Source organism: Rana temporaria, chromosome 3 (genome assembly GCF_905171775.1).
Source record: "Rana temporaria chromosome 3, aRanTem1.1, whole genome shotgun sequence".
NCBI classification, from domain to species: Eukaryota; Metazoa; Chordata; class Amphibia; order Anura; family Ranidae; genus Rana; species Rana temporaria.
In genome coordinates this window covers 66,405,961-66,419,150 of record NC_053491.1, presented here as the reverse complement: position 1 = coordinate 66,419,150, position 13,190 = coordinate 66,405,961, and the positions used below count along the sequence as shown (strand labels likewise).

The 13,190-nt window shown below is 40.7% G+C and overlaps 1 protein-coding gene across 13 annotated transcripts in view; it reads left to right on the top strand.

Moving 5' to 3' along the window:
- Window positions 1–13,190, top strand: part of MYO5A (myosin VA) — a 241,964-nt gene that overhangs the window by 165,485 nt on the left and 63,289 nt on the right. For 8 of the 13 annotated variants that reach the window (XM_040342698.1, XM_040342696.1, XM_040342695.1 and 5 more), the window contains exons 21-29: window positions 259–498; window positions 640–888; window positions 1,979–2,072; window positions 2,191–2,336; window positions 2,411–2,524; window positions 7,174–7,314; window positions 9,015–9,068; window positions 9,267–9,494; window positions 12,527–12,535. In XM_040342698.1, coding sequence (XP_040198632.1) covers window positions 259–498; window positions 640–888; window positions 1,979–2,072; window positions 2,191–2,336; window positions 2,411–2,524; window positions 7,174–7,314; window positions 9,015–9,068; window positions 9,267–9,494; window positions 12,527–12,535 — 1,275 coding nt within the window. The remainder of the gene's footprint in view (window positions 1–258; window positions 499–639; window positions 889–1,978; window positions 2,073–2,190; window positions 2,337–2,410; window positions 2,525–7,173; window positions 7,315–9,014; window positions 9,069–9,266; window positions 9,495–12,526; window positions 12,536–13,190) is intronic. The other 5 variants (XM_040342699.1, XM_040342705.1, XM_040342704.1 and 2 more) reach the window with 2 other exon arrangements.

Sequence of the window (13,190 nt, the reverse complement as noted above, 5' to 3'; positions counted from 1 at the left end):
TAGCTCATGCTACGAACAGTAAGTGGGTCTTTGTTTTGGAAGCCGTATGAAGAACTTCCCCTCTACTCCTGGGTATAGAAAAAGTTGGTTGTATCACATCTCCGCCATTTAGGAGAAGCCTTGTATTTTTATCAATTAACACAAGTCTTTCTCTGATTGGCCTGAGATGAACAGATGACATCACAATCTCCACAAATCTCCCATTATTTATAACATTATAATTGTGTATCACTAAAATGTTTCTTCAAAAACTTTCAGATGGTCAGGATACACAAGGCGACCATCATTCAGAAGCATGTCCGTGGCTGGCTAGCTCGTGTGTCTTACAAGAGAAGCATGGAAGCCTTATTATACATCCAATGCTGCTACCGCAGGATGATGGCCAGGAGGGAGCTGAAGAAGCTGAAAATCGAGGCACGCTCTGTCGAACACTACAAGAAACTCAACTTTGGAATGGAGAACAAAATCATGCAACTGCAGCGTAAAGTTGATGAACAGGTACAGTGCTGGTTTTATTTCTTATGTTTGAACATCATATGACCTTTTTTGAAGACCTTTCTTTCATGCATATCATTTCAATATGGTTTTGTTAGTGATGTTCTTCTGTAAAGCTTTAATATTATTTTACGTTGTGTGCAGCACAAGGACAACAAATCTTTGCAGGAGAGGCTGACCCACCTAGAGATCACCTACAGCAATGAGAAAGATAAGTTGCGTAGTGATGTGGACCGCCTTAAACATATTGAAGAGGAGGCAAAAAATTCTGCTAACCGGCTGGTTACTCTGCAAGATGAACTTGCTCGGCTTAGAAAGGAACTACACCAGACACAGACCGAGAAGAAGACCATTGAAGAACATGCAGATAAATACAGGAAGGAGACTGAGAAAGTAAGTTTCAGCCATAATCTTCATGGATCTCATGTATGACTTGTCTGAAAGAATAACAGTCAGTGTTTTCCTTCTAGCAATTATTCTGAGTCTCCCTTTCTGGCTGCTTGGCCAAGCTATAAAAAGCAAGAATCTATTTGGCTGCTTGGATAAAATCAGATACTTGGTAGCTGAAACTCAAATATGCCTAAACACATATAGCTGTAATGTCACTTGTAGTTGATGTCTAATGAGAAACAAAGTCGCGTCTTAAGAGTTTTAAAAATATGATAAAAAGAGAGGAATACTACATAATTTGTGCTGCTGCGTGGACTAGTGGGGATGTTCCAGCTGCTGTCAAATGAAAGCATTACATTTATATAAAACCATTTATTTATGTATTTTAAAAACAAACATGCTTTACTTACCTACTCTGTGCAATGGTTTTGCACAGAGCAGCCCCAATCTTCGTCTTCTTGGGTGCCCCGCCAGCGCTTCTGGCTCCTCCCTCCTTCTGAGTACCTAAGGGGATGGAGGGGGGGGGGGTTACTTGTGCAGGCTGGCTCCCAATATGACATAGGTTTGCTAAAAATGGCTTAGTGCTATTATAACTATGAGGCTATCTGCCACATCCCCAAAATAATGTAGAACAGAGGAAAAGGCTTCAGGGGGAATTTGAAGGCAGTAGCCAACCAGGTAGTTGGAGTATAAACCAGTAGAGAATGTATAAAATCAAAAGTTTTATTTAGACATCACAAAAGTAGTAGTACCGTAGTAAATGCCAAGGGTAAGGTTAAAAGCAATGACATATATGCAGACATTGCATCATACATTTATGAACATAAGGTCCATCTTGTAGGGTAGGAGGCCAAACCGTGGAAATGTTCACAGAGATCCCAACATGTTTCAAAATATGATATTTTTTCTTCTTCAGGGGAGGATTAGAGCATATTGGAGTACTCTAGAAATAGTAATAACATGTCAGTATGTCATACAATGCAGCAAAGTATCAATACAGGCCAAACCTGTGTGTGTGTAGTATAATAAAGGCATTGGAGGAACCAGGGTATTTTATAGTTGTAGCATAAAGCAAGATTCTTTTGTTTTACAGCTGGTTTCTGAGCTGAAAGAGCAGAATGCATTATTGAAAACGGAGAAGGACGAGCTGAACATCCGAATCCAGGAACAGGCTAAGAGGATGACTGGTAGGTACTAAAAGAATACTAGAAAACGTACTCTTTTTTCAGTTACTAAATTCACTTTTTTATGATATGATTTGGCATGCTTTGTGATCATTGTTGTTGTTATTTTTGTGCCTGGTAGAGGATATGGAGAAAAAACTACTGCAAGAAACAAAAGAACTGGAACATGAGCTGAATGATGAGAGGTCGAGGTATCAGAATCTGCTCAATGAGTTTAGTCGTTTGGAGGAGCGATATGATGACTTAAAGGAGGACATGAGCTCCATGGTGGGTTGAATTGAAAATAGGAATAGTAGGGGGAGTATCTTTGTGTACCAGTCTAATCTAATCTACTGTTGCAGACCGTTCCAAAACCGGGACATAAGAGGACCGACTCCACCCACAGCAGCAACGAATCAGAATACACCTTCAGTTCAGAGATTACGGATTTAGAAGACCTAGCTTTCCGTAATGAGGTAAGGTCATCAAATAAGGTGAACCTAAAGTTTTTCTCTAATATAACATTTCAAGTATTTTTTTATTTTTTGTTTTATTTATCGGTGTGGTGTGATGGTTTTTTTTCCACCAACTTACACTAGAAGCTTTTTATCTCTTAGGTCTCTTTCACACGGAGCGGACCGTTTCTGGGTCCGCTCCGTGCGTCCGCCAAAGCCCAGCGGGGATCCCCGCTGCGCTGTCGGCGGATAGGGCGGTCCCCGCACACAGTGCAGGGACCGCCCTGTCTCTGCTCCGCTGTCCCCTATGGGGGACCGGATGCAGACGGACCGTTCCGCCGAACGGAAGAAAAATAGGGTTTCTTCCGTTCGGAAAACCGGATCCCGACTGACGCGGACGCTAGCGGATGCTCCATCCGCTAACGGACGCGTTCCCATAGGGATTCATTACAAGTCCGTTAACGGACTTGTAATGAACGGACGAACGGTCCGCTCGTGTGAAAGGACCCTTAGGATTTCATTTTAAAAAACAATCTGCTATATCTTTACCTGGGGGACCATGCAACCAACGCTGCCTCATTCTGCTTCAAGCTGATTTATTGTAGTCAGATGTCCCTCCTTTAATTATTTATCATTTTTATGAAGAATTTATAAAATGGTGACTACTGCCTATGGAAAAGCAAAATTAATCTTCTTTTAAAATAGCATATACCGTGGGGAAAAAAAGTATTTAGTCAGCCCCCAATTGTGCAAGTTCTCCTACTTAAAAAAAGATGAGAGAGGCCTGTAATTGTCATCATAGGTATACCTCAACTATGAGAGACAAAATCCTCCATGATCCATGCTAATCCAGCATTCCCATATTTTTTTAAACATATTGGCATTTCCCCTTTTATTATACACAAATCTTTCCTTTCTTATTGTTTTATTAACCTCATCCCCCTATTCTACGTGGGTTGGTGGATTTAACGCCAGCCACCTCCTTGCTATCAATTTCCGTGCAAGAAAAGGGCATCTAACTATTGCTGTTTGTCTCCCCCACATGTTATTATCCTTTTCCATACAACCCAGTAGACATATCTTGGGGTCTAGGTCAAGAGTTATTTCAAATACCTTATTTATTTTTCCAATAACTTCACTCCAGTACCTATTTAGCTTGGGGCACCTTCACATCATATGAACTAGGTCTTCTTTTGGGTCCCTACATCGGTCCACCCTCCAGTCAATTTCCGGTTTTGTTTCTGGTGTCCTCCACCACTCCTTACAACGGCATCTGTTTTCTGGTTCCTGAAGGCCCGCTAAAGATCAACAGCAAACCGCACTGGGTGGATGACATGCTCTTCTCCTTCTGCATCTTGTTGCCACTTGTGATTTTTAATAAAGTATTTTCCAATATACTGCAATTAGTTGTCACCCTCTGCAGTTTCTTTTAAATATTCCAGAGATTACTTCAGTCTCATTGAGGAGCTGCCACGGATATCTTTGGACCTTTGGATTTTTTAGTATTCATGTGTATTATTATATTGTAGTTCAGCTGTATCCCTACCTGTACATTCTCGGTCTTCCTGAGAGAAGGTAGATTTCTTGCGTGGATACCGCTACTCGAGTGATGTCCATTTTTTCCTGGGTCCTGTGCTGAGTGGCCGGCCTGATGTATTCTGAATACAGGAGGTCGGTCATTCAGCTCAGGGCGCCATTGATTAGACCAGGTGGAGGGTGTGACGTCACCTCAGCGTGGCTTCTCCACTTCAATCTATTCGAGAACACTTTTTATTTATTCAGAAGCATTCTCTGAATGGCGTCTGTATTGAGTAGCTAAACTCATGTATTCAGAATGTATCGGGCCGGTCGTTTAGGACGGGACCCAGAAGCAAGTGGGGATCGATGGAGTAGCGGTGTACACTGATTTCCAGCTTCCAGGGGGATCGGCCAGGTATGGTATATACATAGTCACACTGGTCCAGCTTGGTATGTAAAAATACATTTGTGCTCATAAGTTTACAGAATTTATGATTTCTTGGCCATTTTTCAGAGAATATGAATGATAACACAAAAACATTTTATTTCACTCATGGTTGGCATTTAGCTGAAGCCATTTATTATCAATCAACTGTGTTTACTCTTTTTAAATCATAATCACAAACAGCAACTACCCATATGACCCTGATCAAAAGTTTAGATACCCTGGTGATTTTGGCCTGATAACATGCACACAGGTTGACACAAAGGAGTTTGAATGGCTATTAAAGGTAACCATCCTTGTCTGTGATCTGTTTGCTTGTAATTAGTGTGTGTGTATAAAAAGTCAATACGTTTCTGGACTCCTGACAGAGCCTTGCATCCAGTGCTGCACTGATGTTTCTGGATTCGGAGTCATGGGGAAAGCAAAATAATTATCAAAGGAAATGTGGATAAAGGTAGTTGAACTATATGAGCTAGATCCTCTCACTCCCTTGTAGGATGTCCCTCTGCCCCGTTGGGCTTCAAAGCGGAGCAGGTAGGGCGGGCTGTGTGGGAGGACCCCCTCACGCACCCACCATTGCCACCCGGGGCATGGAGAAAGGTGGCAAATTGCCTCTGGGGGAGGCCTGCCTACTCCCAACTCCTGCAGTCCGGCTCCTCTCTCGAGTACACGCACAAAATACACTTAAAAAAAATAAAAAAATCTGGTTACCTTATTGTAGGTAACCCTAGAAAATCAACTATATAAAACAGGAAAGGGATATAAAAAGATATCCAAAGACTTGAGAATGCCAATCAGCAGTGTTCAAACTGTAATCAAGAAGTGGAAAATGAGGGGTTCTGCTGAAACCAAACCACAGTCAGGTAGACCAACTAAAATTTCAGCCACAACTCCCAAGAAAATTGTCTGGGATGCAAAGAAAAACCCACAAATACCTTCAGGTGAAATGCAGGACTCTCTGAAAACATGTGGTGTGGTGTTTCAAAATGCACAATAATGAGGCACTTGAAAGATGGGCTGCATGGTCGAGTCGCCAGAAGGAAGCCATTACTATGCAAATGCCACAAAGTAGCACACTTTACAATACACCAAACAGCACAGAGACAAGCCCCAAACCTGCTGCCACAAAGTCATTTGGAGTGATGAGACCAACATTTTACTTTTTGGCCACAACCATAAATGTTACATTTGGAGAGGAGTCAACAAGGCCTATGATGAAAGGTACACCATTCCTACTATGACACACGGAGGTGGATCGCTGATGTTTGAGGGATGTGTGAGCTACAAAGGCACAGGAAATTTGGACAAAATTGTTGGCAAGATGAATGCAGTATGTTATCAAAAAATACTGGAGAAACATTTGCATTCATCAGCCAGGAAGCTGCGCATGGGACGTACTTGGACATTCCAACATGACAATGATCCAAAACACAAGGCCAAGTCGACCTGTCATTGGCCACAGCAAAATAAAGTGAAGGTTCTGGAGTGGCCATCTCAGTCTCCTGACCTCAATATCATTGAGCCACTCTGGGGAGTTTTCAAAGGTGCAGTTCATGCAAGACAGCCCAAGAATTTAGAGGAACAGGAGGCTTGTCATTGATATTAAAGGGGGCAATACACAGTATTAAGAACTGGGATGTGTAAACTTTTGATCAGGGTCATTTTGGTAGTTTCTGTTGTGATTTATGATTTGATGTTGTGATTTATGATTTAAAAAAAATAAACACAGTTGATTGATAATAAATGGCTTCAACCAAACACTAACTGAAAGAAACGTTTTTGTGTTATTCATATTCTCTGAAAAATGGCCACAAAATCATAAATTCTGCCAGGGTATGTAAACTTATGAGCGCAACTGTATACCATGGCTGCAATTTATCTTTAATTCTTTCTCCATTATCTAGACCTTACTTAAAGCGGAGGTTCACCCATAGAGAACACATTTTCCCCTTAGATTCCTGCTCGTTTTGTCTAGGGGAATCGGCTAGTTGTTTTAAAATATGATCCGTACTTACCGTTTACGAGATGCATCTTCTCCGCCGCTTCCGGGTATGGGCTGCGGGACTGGGCGTTCCTTCTTGATTGACAGTCTTCCGAGAGGCTTCCGACGGTCGCATCCATCGCGTCACGATTTTCCGAAAGAAGCCGAACGTCGGTGCGCAGGCGCAGTATAGAGCCGCACCGACTTTCGGCTTCTAGTGACGTGATGGATACGACCGTCGGAAGCCTCTCGGAAGACTGTCAATCAAGAAGGAACGCCCGCTCCCGAAGACCCATACCCGGAAGCGACGGAGAGGATGCATCTCGAAAACGGGTAAGTACTGCTCATATTTTAAAACGAGCAGGAATCTAAGGGGAAAAGGGCAAAAAATTAATAAATGGTTGAACTCCCGCTTTAATACACTTGTTTACTACTTATACAAGATAAACCCTAATATTGTTGCATTTATATAAATACTCATGAACAAACACACTGTAGCTTTTTTTTTTACAATTATGTTGCTTTGTAGGAACAATGAATGGTGGTTGTTCCAGGGTTCTCTATCCTCTGTAAAATGATCAATATTTAGATGTTTACCAGAGAAAACAATCTGTAAGGTTGTCCTACTACTGAACTTACCATTGTGAAAAAAAAATAATAAAATGATGGATCTCGGTAAACTGAATGCATCTTGTGTCCATTGTACCATTTCTGGATATTCCTTAGGAACCAATTGATAAGAAGGCTCTGGACATGTCCCTGTTTCTCAAGCTTCAGAAACGTGTGAAAGAACTGGAACATGAAAAACAAATTTTGCAAGACGACTTGGATAAAAAGGAAGAACAGCTTAACAAATCCAAAAGTCAGGTATGCTGAGTCTTAAAATACTGGAGCATTGCCAATTTATGGTTAACCTGAGAATAACTAAGGGTGGATATAGATGACTGATTTTTTTTTCTGACCAAAAAAGATAAATGGATTCCTCTATCCACACAAGCTAGGTGCATGGAGGAATCCTCCCTGCTGGGACATTGTATTTTGAAAGCAGGACTTCTCCAATATCAGAATACACAATGGTTGGGGGGGGGGGGGGGTTGTAAAAGGTTATTGGAGAGTAAATACATGTAAAATGCTAATGTGTTGAAAAGTTTGTATACATTTGATATAATGAAAAGTAACAAAGAGATCCATACATAGCTGGAAATTCGTCTGATCCCTACTGAACCAGCTGAATTTTGATCTATCTATGGCCAACTCTAGACTTTCTGTGTTTGACCAGAACGGCAAGTGCACGCAAATATGCGACCTCTCGGCGGCCAGGTCTTGGTGCTGAGCAGCCACATATTTTTGTGCAATAGCACCGACAGTGCTGTGCCGGCATCACAAGCCCCTTAAAGGGCCGTCAACAGCCAGTACCAAGGGGTTAAAGTGGAGGGCTTTTTATCTCTTAACACCAACAGTATGCGTTTATGCGGCCCTACTGGACACACTCTCTCTTTCTGGTAGGTTATGGTAGTAACAAGAAATATACAGCAATTTAAAAAAACAAAAATGTTTATACTATTTTGGGCCAGTTTACCTATGATAATAAATAAAATCAGGAGATATCCATTATCATTTACCACCAAATGAAAGCCGAATTTGTCCTGAAAAAATGTAGTTGTCATGCTATATACAGTTTTTCTAACACGTGACAAAATTGTGCTTAGGCATTAACATTTGTTATACCCTTAGGCGTGTAGAGGTTAAAGGATAACAAACCCCAAGAGCAAAACATTTATCTATTGCAGTGCACCAGTCCTTAGATGTGGTAGCTGCATTCTTGTTTTGTTTTTTTTCAACATTTTTAGCAAGTACAGGCCCTTTTTTTAAATTAGTACAAGTATTTTTAGCAAGTACAGGCACTTTATACTTGTTTATCTGGTCAGAAAATGAATGTGCTTGTCACTTCAGTGAGCTGACCTGTAGGCAGAAAACAATGTTATATAATTTGTATGAACTACTAAACTTATCACCCTCTATGTAATGTAAAAAGGCAGGCATGCTTGCAGTCCACCTGGATGTCAACCATGGCTTCTTCCTTAGATACAATGGATGAGTGAATGTAGCCATTCATGGACAGGAAGTCTGCTTTTTTTCAGGCTCACCAGGTGCAAATAATGGAAAAAAGCAAACTAAGACAGCCTCTTCATCTAATAAGCTGAAATACCTGTATATGAAATGTATGTTTTTGGGTTTGAATACAATTGCCCACATAAATGAAAAAGCTGCACCTAAGCAATAATGCACTTTTGACATATATTACAGAACTGTGGAGCAAGACAATTCATTCATTTGTATATGTCTGTCATTGCATCCATAGACAACCTTCTCCTCTCTATAGTCATGAAAAGTTGCATTAATAACATGACATTTCCCAAGTGTGCCACACGGAAAGTATGTGTGTGTGTGTGTGTATATATATATATATATATATATATATATATATATATATACATACATACATACATTTTAGCAAATTAATTCAGATTAATAATTTGAATCTTTAAATCTCTTTGCATTTTCAGCAGGAGGCAAAGTCACCAATTCGAGGGACAGAACTGGAATATGAATCTCTCAAGGTAATATAAAGATACATTTTAAAGCAAAGGATCTCTCCTAATCTATTCGAGAATAAATTTACAAGCAAACCCTTCTCTTTTTTAACAAACCAAGTATCCATTTTCGGTTCTTTGTGATTTGGGATGTAATTCCATAACTGTGTGCTGCCTCTACTAGGTTATGACATTTAGATGTTGACATTGTAATGTGTCTTTCAGCGCCAAGAACTGGAATCTGAGAACAAGAAGCTGAAAAATGAGTTAAATGAGCTCAGGAGAGCTGTCACAGACAAGGCCTCCCCAGATCCCTCAGGACATGGGGGTCAGGTCTATAAGGTGCTCTTGGAACAGATGACATCAGTCAGTGAAGAGCTGGAAGTGAGAAAAGAAGAAGTACTCATTCTGAGATCGCAGCTAGTGAGCCAAATGGAAGCCATTCCACACAAGGTGATAATCCATTATATAATATTCTAAGATAAGGATAAGCCAATTTAGACTGATGAATGACAGAAAGAATACATGAACAATAAATTTTGACCAGTCTAGAACTGGTAGCTACAATAAAGGATAAGTTCACTGTTTGTAATATGTAACACCCATATTCAGGGTGTAACATGTTACAGATGCAGCATCCCCCGTTTTGACATCGAGCGGGGGGGCTCTTCTCCACACACTTGCTGTCACAATTTTAAAAAGCCCAGGTCTCTGGCCACGTCATTCATTCCCAAAGTTCTGTGAATGGGAAAACTACAAGTACTGACATGCTTTGCGGATGTTGACTTGTAGTTCTCAATGAACTACCATGGCGCCGTTGAGCGCTCTAGGTAATTCATTAATGCTTCCTGTTAGAAAGTAATTGCCTGATCGTACGAGGTATGAGCAGACTGCTTACACAGATAGTCTGCAGGAGTCCTGTATTGCACTCCCGATCTGCTGATCACTACAATTCTTTAAATCGCTGATATGGCGAATGTATTTGCAGCTAGACCTGAACATAATAGTGGAAAATTCCAAGCAAATCACAACATATGTGTAGACAATCAGATTTTCTAGATTGATACAGTTTCCAAAAGGATCTTTTATCACAGGCTGATCAGACAAGCATACTCGCTTTGCCCTTCAGCAACTGACCCCAATGTTCCTTTAAAACACAATTCGTTCTGTAAATTAATACATGGAGTATTTAAATTATAAACCATAATATATTTAATACTGGGAAATTGAGACAGTATGTGTAAAGAATATCATTAATTTCCTGGTTACCCTTTTATACGATCATAATATTAAAGTATATTCAAAGTCAACACTTTTTTAGCTTTGGAAAAAGCAGGAAAGGGCTATAATTTTTTTTCCAGTCTATGTCCCATTGGAAATATGTCCCTTTAAGTCCTGCCATATAAAGAGAAATCCTCTCTTTTACAGATGCTAGCGAAACAAGTGTCCCTATTAGATTACCCCTCTATTCCTGTTCGGTGGCAACTCCAAATAAAATTTTTTCTTTGAATTTCACTGCCAGTAACAGTGGTTTCCAGGACAAATAGAGAGGGTGAATCTTCATAACAGGGACGCAAATAGAAGGAATGCATACCCTTCCATGCTCCAAAACCTAAAGGAGGAGTGCAGGAATAAAAAAAATAAAGTACATTCTCATCTCTATGGCTGCATCAATGCTGCAGCTGTCACATACCTGCTTTAAGTCCACCGATCACTCAGTACTAGGTCCACTCTGAGCAGCGAGTGAAGACTGTCAGGCTCTCAGTGGTGCGCCAAGAGGCTTAGCCAGCTGCCGGTCAAGCCACAAGGTCACATTGTTGTTGGGATCCTTCTAGAGCAGGGATCCTCAAACTACGGCCCTCCAGCTGTTGCGGAACTACAAATCCCATGAGGCATTGCAAAACTCTGACATTCACAGACATCACTAGGCATGATGGGAATAGTAGTTCCTGAACAACTGGAGGGCCGTAGTTTGAAGACCCATGTTCTAGAGCCTGGGGCAGCTCTGTGATGTCAGATAATGCTTGCTGTTGGCTGATTTTGGGTCACAGGAGAGAACAAGTAAGTACACTTCTTTGATCCAGAAAAGAAGTATGGCCAAAAAAGCATTGGCCATACTTCTCTTTTAAAGGATAAGTTCACCTTTAAGAAAAACATAATAAATGAACATATTTTTGCATTTATTATTTTAAAAATGTAAATATTTCTCCTTGGAGCCTGCAAAGCATTGCACCTGTGATCAGTAAATCGTGGGTGCAATGTCAGGCTCCTGCACACCTCTACGGGATTTCGGGTTACAAAGCTGGAAAAGAACTATGGGCCAGATTCACGTACAGCGGGCGCAGCGTAACGTAACCGGTTTACGTTACACCGCCGCAATTTTTCAGATTTAGTGCCCGATCCACAAAGCACTTACCTGGAAATTTGCGGCAGTGTATCGTAAACAGGTCCGGCGCAAAGCGGTCCAATTCAAATGGGGCAGGTACCATTTAAATTAGGCGTGCTCCCGCGCCGGACGTACTGCGCATGCTCCCGTAGCAAATTTCCCGACGTGCTTTGCGCGAAATTACAACGCGCCGACGTTTTGTGAATCGCGACGTGAAAAAAGATTTACGCCGGGAAAAATAAAAGATTAAAAAAAAAATCAAAAGCGACGCGGGAAAGACAGGCATACTTTAACATGGTGGAGTACTTTTACACCATGTTAAAGGTGCACTATCTTTGCGACGGAAATGTAACACTTGCGACGCCGTAACGACGGGAAAAATCTTTGTGGATCGCCGTAACTCCTAATTTGCATACCCGACGCTGGTTTACGACGCAAACTCCCCCCAGCGGCGGCCGCGGTACTGCATCATAAGATCCGACAGTGTAAAACAATTACACCTGTCGGATCTTCTGGCTATCTATGCGTAACTGATTCTATGAATCAGTCGCATAGATAGAAACAGAGATACAACGGCGTATCAGGAGAAACGCCGTCGTATCTCTATGGTGAATCTGGCCCTAAGAGTGTACTGATGAGCGCTTTCATAGTCCTTTGAGAACTACAAGCCTGTCTGCTGTGGTGGTAGAAGGAACTTGTAGTTTATTCATTCACAGATCACTGTGAATGAACAATAGTGCTGTGTAGGTGGAGCCCCTCTGCAGCAAAAGAGCTTACTTGGCAGCTCACTTGGCTGTAAAGTAAAGGAGGGTTTAGTTCCACTTCAAGGTAATGACAGGCTGTTTGGTACCCATTGTCTTAGGACATGCCTGCTTTTTGTAAGCAGCAACTTAACCATTGAGGCATATATAGTCACAGTTTTAAAAACGCTTCCCGTAATGTGTTACAAAAAATGAGTAAAGCACCACTAAATTGTTCACATTCCCTTACAGAGAAAGAGTAGTGCAATATTAGTACTTTATGTATTGATCTTGCTGAGAAGACATGACTTATTTACTTTTTTCTTTTTAATTTGCTCTTCAATTTTGTGGTAATAAAGGATGATAAGGTAACAATTAATCCTGTTTCTAGCTTAGCTTTATGCATGCAATGCAATAACCTATTTGGCTTTTATTGAACCACAAGCTCAAGCTAAAATAACAAGTTATTATCATTTGCTGCATACCCTGCAATTGATTTTAGGCTAAACATCCATAAAATAATTTGCTTGATTCGTTTGTGTGCTGCTGACTCCTATGTTTTTGTGCTTCCGTAATACATCATTGTGGTGTGAAATCCCTGGACATGACTGACAAACTACCCCTGGTTATTTACTAGTCAAATTCTTCATATTAAACCGCCTTCTTTAGTTATCTTAGATTAAAAAATGTGCAATGCATACTCTGTTTAATAATGCCAGAGCAGCTTTTCTCAACCTTTTTAACATGGGAAACCCCTTTCAGGTTTTAGAAAACTCCCCGATTTATAATTATTATATCTAAAGCTCAGGGGATTTAAACATGAACAGCAGATTGTTCATATAAGAATCAATAAAAGAAAAAGGAATGTGGGACACTTAGGGTATTTGATACCCTGGATTGCTCTGCACAAATAATTTAGTTTCAGGAATAGTAATAAAACAAAACAAATAATAGTAATGGTCAGACAATAAAGGCAGACTGCAAAGATTGTTGTTACCTCACTTTGGTGGTTATTGAAAAAAA